Source organism: Cupressus sempervirens, chromosome 7 (genome assembly GCF_028749045.1).
Source record: "Cupressus sempervirens isolate cs-2001-9-10 chromosome 7, ASM2874904v1, whole genome shotgun sequence".
NCBI lineage: Eukaryota > Viridiplantae > Streptophyta > Pinopsida > Cupressales > Cupressaceae > Cupressus > Cupressus sempervirens.
In genome coordinates this window covers 761,982,577-761,989,291 of record NC_143124.1, presented here as the reverse complement: position 1 = coordinate 761,989,291, position 6,715 = coordinate 761,982,577, and the positions used below count along the sequence as shown (strand labels likewise).

The 6,715-nt window shown below is 34.5% G+C and overlaps 1 protein-coding gene across 1 annotated transcript; it reads left to right on the top strand.

Annotated features, from left to right (window-relative positions):
* Positions 1-3,801: 3,801 nt before the first annotated feature.
* On the top strand, positions 3,802-6,480 carry LOC149549520 (zinc finger protein CONSTANS-LIKE 6-like). Its single transcript, XM_089792888.1, has 3 exons — positions 3,802-4,633; positions 5,908-6,150; positions 6,248-6,480. The coding sequence occupies exons 1-3, from the start codon at positions 3,869-3,871 to the stop codon at positions 6,275-6,277; spliced, it is 1,038 nt and encodes a 345-aa protein (XP_089649014.1). The 5' UTR covers positions 3,802-3,868; the 3' UTR covers positions 6,278-6,480.
* The last annotated feature ends 235 nt before the right edge of the window (positions 6,481-6,715 follow it).

The following is a 6,715-nucleotide window of genomic DNA, read 5'->3' as shown; positions in this document are numbered from 1 at the left end:
TGTTATTCATTAGATGTTCTTTCATATTATTAGTTGTACTTATGCATTTTCTTATATGACTATGCATGTGTTTATTCATTTTATTATTATGGACATTGTAATTAAGACTTAAACTTATTAATAAAACTTTCTTAAATGTGACTCAACATGAAGGAACCCTTGAGGAATTGAAAATTGCATTTGTAATTAATTACTTTTTCTTAAAGTATGTGTATATATTGCTTCCATATTTTTGTTACTTTGATGTTGTTTAAACTTAAAAAAGAAATAGTTTAGTAAACTTTGTAACATAATAGGTTTATTTCTTTTGGGTTCCCAAGTGGGGCATTACATTCAATCTCTTCCTCAATATAGAGTTCAATATCAATAAAATGTCTTTCAAATGGAAGAGGTTGAAGTTTATAGATTGAATTATTTGTGATTATTTTTAAGGGTTTAAAGAAGGAGGAATCTACAATGGTTTCAATTAGGAATTTCATTGTCAAATTTTCTAAAAAAGATTATTCAAAATTGATCATTATGCCAATCTAATTACCTATTTGATAAGAATTTTTCTCTAGAGTGAATCCCATTATATTGCTACCCATTTCAACATTAAATCTTTTGCAAAGTTATTTTGATCAAAATTGGGGTGCTATGGAAAATAATTCAAACAAAAATCCTCAAAGAAAATTGGTAAGCCTTCTATAAAAAATCTCCAAAAATTTGAATGGCAACAATATAAGTATAAATAGTTATTACCAAGGTTACTAATACATAAATATTACTTGACTGTTTCTTGGAGCCACCACAAAATATTTCTCATAGATTATTTGAGGTCGCTCCAATAAGCATAAACCCCATGTTTCTTAAAATGAGACCAAAACCTTGTTGTGTAGTCATTGCTAAATATTGCCACAATTTCTTGGAGATCACCTGTGTTGGCAATTCCTTTTGGATAGGATCCTAGGTTCCTTTCTTTTGCAGATTTTGGGGAACATGATTTTTTTCCCTTCTAATCTCCTAAGTAAGCTTGAGTGTAATTTTCTCATCTTCTTCCCTTGTTGAATTTATTAATTGTGTAGATCATAATTGGATAGCATAAGTTTGATTAAAGGGTGTCGCCTAAGGGTTTTCTAGTTTAGATTGACATTTCAAGCCAATCTAGAGATAGGCCTATATTTTTCATTGTTATGCCTCTCCACCTTAAACCAACCTCCATCCTTATTTGGCTCTTTGGATGCCTAAAATTATTCATATTCTACATATGTAGATCCACTGGTAGATTAGAGGTGTTATGCTAGCTATGTGATTCTTGTGTTCCATCTTCATGTATAACCATGCATAAGGCCAGTTATAAATTGTTTTCCTATGAAGAGGTAGGTATTTTGTGCGATTGTGATCTTTTCTTTGGATATTAGGGATCCAATATTTTATTTTAGAAAAATGTGATATTTTCTTTGTGTGCCTTATCTTATTTGCATGTTCTCCATTTGTTTCATTCAAAAATTATGTAAAGTTCACTTTTTTCACTTGACAATAGTTTTTTTCTATTTTTTTTAAAAGGGAAAAGCCAAGACTAGTTATTATTATGTGTTGTGATTAATTATTATTATTATTTAGTTCAAGTAGACTCATACCCATGACCGTCTAGATAAGAGGCTCACATTTTACCATTGTGTTGTATGGGAACTATGAAAGGAAAGAAACAAGAAGATCTTTAGAGAAAGGAGGAACTTTAGATACTCTAAACTTTCTATCCCCTCCCTTTGTAATAAAATTGAGGTGAGTATGTCAAAAGTAGTACACAAAAAAATTGTCACAGACTCCTTCCTAGAAGGAACCTTTTCCTTGTCTAATGCTCCAATAAGGAAACATTTAAACCACTTAGTTATTCCACCAATGTCTGGGAAAGATGACAAGGAAAAAATTAATACTAGAAAGAATTGTGTATGGGAGCCACCACCAAATGGCTAGTGTAAACTAAATTTTGACAGAGCATATTGGGGTAATTTAGGGAAATAAGGTGTGATTTATTTGATTAGAACTAGGGAAGACACTATAGTAGCTATCCTGGCTAAACCAATTAACAAAACCTCAAACAATCAAGGAGAACTAAAAGTTCTCATTGAAGGACTAAGGTTGGGGATTAAGCTAGGTATTGAGAACTTGGATGTAGAAGGGGATTCCCAAGTTATCATTAATGCCCTTAGAAAAGGCCACACGACCCCTAATTATAAATTTTCAAATAAACTAGAAATTAATTTAAATTTAATTAAATATTTAAACTGACTAAATTTGACCATATTTACAAAGAGGAAATCAGGATGCAAATAACTTGGCAAATAAAGTTGCTGACAAGATAATTATTAACACATTAGGGGAATAGAAAAAAAGGGAAATCATGCCAAATCACATTAAAGTATGCAAATTAATTATGAATTGATAATAAAAAATGACCTCGAACAAAAAACACATCTAAGTTAGCTCATATAGATTTCTTGCTAGGAAAGATCTAATAGAGATCAAAATATTGTAAAAATAGGGCAAGACCTAGCATACAATATTTGTAAAAGATATTATGAAATCATAATAAATAGGGGTATGCTCCTATAATGAAATTTGTAAAATTTTAGGGGATATATATGGTTTCTTGGGTTTTCTTCACTTTGTTCTTTCCTACAAGTGCCTCTTTGAACAAAGTCAAAATGTAAAAAAATTCAAATTAATAAAATATAATGGCTAAGGCCCTTTACTGATATAAAAAAATGCACACACATTATTACATAAATACAACTTATATCAAACACAAAGGGACCAATAGTTCAAAACTAAAACTTTTTAATAATTTTGTACATTTTAAACTAAAATCAATTTGTTCACTAAGATAAGAATACTTGTTTTAGTGAGCATTTTTTTTATTAAGTGACCATATCATTTTTTAAGTGACACACATATAATAGATAGCTATGATATTTTATTTGATATTAAAAATGTTATTTATTTCAGTTGTTAATAAATTTGTTTATGTAGAAAGTTATATAACATTTATAGGTTTACATGTGATGAAATATTGATCCATATTTATCAACATTTGAGAAAAAACTAATTTGCATGTAGATTAAATTTAAATACAATATATAGTAAAAATGTATGAGAAGATTGAATAATATATTCAAAAGGAGGTGTACAACTATTAGACTTAGTACAGTTACTAGGTCCACAAAGGCCCCATGTGTAAGGAGGGATGCATATATCAACCATCAATTGCTATTATTTCTGGATTCATTTGTGTAACTTATTTGCATCAATGAATCACACTTTGTGTTCTGAGGTTAAATCACACACTCTGAAACTTGATGCAAAAAAAGGTTTACATAATAGAATTCAGAAATAATAGCAATTGATTTTATGAATCTATGATGCCTAACAAAATTAAAAATACAGTTGGACACTAGCTCAAAGGATGAATGGCCATTTAAAGTACTATTTTTGTATGAATACAAAATCACCATTAAAATCTTTGCACTTTTTAGCTTGAACAGGAGTTACTCCTTTCGATGCATCACATCTATTGCAATGTCAGATCTCTGGAAGTTTCCACCCTCCAAAAAGTTAAAACGAGACTGGTACGTTCATACTTATCCATGACGATGCAATTATTCTCCAAACCCACACACGCCCCAATCTGCTACGGGTCTAGATTGCCCATCCCAGATACAATACGCCAAGCCAATGAAGTGACGAGACGAAGCCTCCAGCCAATAGGAACCCTCCTACGATTCCGATAAGGTTACCAAGTTTCCAACCGTTCGGATTTGGTTTAGGGTTTTAAAAATCCTCCTATGTTGTGCCACCATAATCACCTAGAACATGCTGTTCCTGTAGCATGCCCATGGTCATGGGTTTACAAGATGAAGAGGTCGGGAAAGAAGTCTTGGGATGGGAGGAGATTGGACCTTGTGATATCTGTAAACTAAAAAGAGCTCGCTGGTTCTGCGCAGCAGATGATGCTTATCTCTGCCATGCCTGCGATACCTCTGTTCACTCCGCCAATTCGGTTGCATGCCGCCATGAGCGAGTTCGATTGACCCATCCTCGAATTACATCCTTGGGTCTCATAGCTGATGTGCAGAGCTCATGGCCTACAAAGAGAATTCGTTCCAAGCGTTTGAAGAAGTCTTGTAGCCAAAATCATGGGGAGTTTGGCCCTGATACTGATCTCAATGTGCAACTGTTTTTGGACTCTGAGGCTGAAATCTTTCAATTCCATGGCGAAGGCAACTGTTTGGAGTTCTTGTATGAGAATGATGATACTGGGTTTAATGATAGTCAAGGTTCGGGTCCAGGGGATGGCATGGAGGAGACATTCAGTTGGGAAATTTTCGACCGGGTTAAGGTCGAGGAGACCGACTGTGAAGGTAAAAGAGTCGGAGTGTCAGAGGAGCTCTTTGATTTGAATATTGATCTTTCGGACTTTGCTGTTAATACTCAAGATGAGGATGTTAAGGTAAATGAGTGTAATTTGGAGGGTGAGGAGATGAAACTGTGTTTGATGCTCAATTATGAAGATGTGCTCAGTGCCTGGTCTGACAGGGGGTCGCCTTGGGCCCATAACAGCACTTTGCAAGATGAAATGGTCTCCGAGGAAACGGTAACATAAAAAAAAATTCATATTTTTCTCAATATTGTCAATATAATTAAAATTTGAGCTGGATTCAATTTGACCAAGTTTATAAGGTCTAGTGGACTTAGAGAGGATCTTCTATATTTGTGGGAGTTTTCTATCAACTTAGCTACTTACACTTCTCGTTGATTACTTCATTGATTTATGTGTGGCTTTTGAAAGTTACACTATGGGTGCTTGGGCATTTTTAGCCAGATTCTAATAGCACTCGTTAGAGCAGCTGCTCATTTATAGCAGTTAATTGAAATGTTTTTATAGCAATTGAGTTATTGACCACTCTTGGCTAGCCCATCTTAGATTCAGGCGTGACTTATCTCCAACACCCCTCCTTAGTTCACGCTGCAACTGTTGGGTTTCTACTCTAGTTTTAATGCTACCTTTTAGAGTTATTCATGCAGACAACAATTTGGAGAAACGATCTGGTAGTTGGTTAGGCTAACTTCATGCACTTACAGTTCCTAATCTGTATGTCAAAATTTGCTGAGTTTTTCAGTGAACCTCTGTATGTGAGTGAAGAGCTTAAAGCCAACATTTTGGTTTTCTCATATTTATGGAGCTCGATGTAGAACTCATAGAGTGTGAGATGGTCTAAAAGTGTTATTTTAAAATTTTTGCCTGGAACCTATTATGTTCACCCCTCAAATAGCCGCTCCCCCAAAAAAATGGTAATTTTTGCATAGATGGACCAATCATAAATCAAGAAAGCTAAAAAAAGATCAACTATTAGTGCATAAGTAATAGGCTATTAGTATATGTGTTATCATTTTTAGAACTTTTTGTGAAGGGCAATTGGAGGGATAGGTAATGGTAGGACGTGGCCACCATTAGAACATAAGTAACAACTGACTTGTTTCCCCTAGAACTCAAACATACGACCTTCTATTTACTATTCTCTACCAAATAAACTACTTACCCCTCTTGGCCAACCTATTTTCAGTCCGAATTCAACTTATTTCTAGCACCCCCTTTTGAACCACTGCAGATACTTGGAGTTCCTAAACAAGCTATTCATTCGGATTAAATAAGGTCTCGAACCTGAAATGTTCCCTTTAATGCTAGAGTGCTCCATCAGCTGAACTAATTAGCATCGTTTGACTAGCTTATCTTAATCCAAATGTGGCTTATTCCCAACATCAAATACATCAAAGTTTATAAGAGCTAACCCAATTTCTGAAAAGTAGAAAGAAGTTGAATGATTGTTACGATTTCAATTCTAAGATTACTTTTGTTTTTTTGGACAGGCAGGAACGTTGTATGGAGTTGTGCCGGATCTGAACATGAGGAATGAAGGGCACTTAGATCAGGCTGAAGGGGTGCCGGTAATGAACTCATGTTACTACAACGACGAAAAGAAGAATGGATGTCGTGAAGGGAGAGAAGCCCGTGTAATCAGATATCGTGAAAAGCGTCAGAGCAGATTGTTTTCCAAAAGAATCAGATATCAAGTCCGCAAACTTAACGCGGAGAAACGACCACGGATGAAGGTCAAATTTATCACAGTTAATCTAATTTCATTATTACACCAAGTGTTTTGCTCTGTGATTAATTTTGCTTTTTCTTTTTTCAACCGTGTTTTATCAGGGTCGATTTGTAAAGAGTGCGCGCGAGTGATGTTTTGTTGGATTGAAGTGCCCATAAATCCAAACAGCTGGACAGGAGATAGGACGAAAATCAATCCTATTTTGTTGGACTCTTCTATTTTTCGTCGATTTGTGGTTTAATGTTGCTAACTTTTGTAATTACATGACAACTTGTAGACGACACAAATGTCAAATTCCATCAACTAAATGAAATTTCTCTCTTCTTTTTTTTCATCACTTTTTTCCCTGAGTTCTGTACATTCAGAAAATTGGATTTAGGAGGTGGAGTTTGCTGTTACGTTACGTCTTTTATGCTAAACTTTATAATGCTGTTGGGATTTTTTTGTCCAAACCAGACTGTGCTGAACAGCAAGGTGAATCTTCTGCACTCTTCGACTAAATATTCTGTGAATCTTTCTCGCTTCTCTTGTGATTATAAATATTGAGATTGCAGCGTTGCAGCATCCAC

Bases quoted from the DNA above. Each gene is read 5' to 3' on its own strand.
- LOC149549520 (XM_089792888.1), top strand. From the start codon at position 3,869: ATGCCCATGGTCATGGGTTTACAAGATGAAGAGGTCGGGAAAGAAGTC. The intron at 4,634-5,907 runs GTAACATAAAAA...TTTTTTGGACAG, and splicing joins AAATGGTCTCCGAGGAAACG to GCAGGAACGTTGTATGGAGT. The intron at 6,151-6,247 runs GTCAAATTTATC...GTGTTTTATCAG, and splicing joins AGAAACGACCACGGATGAAG to GGTCGATTTGTAAAGAGTGC.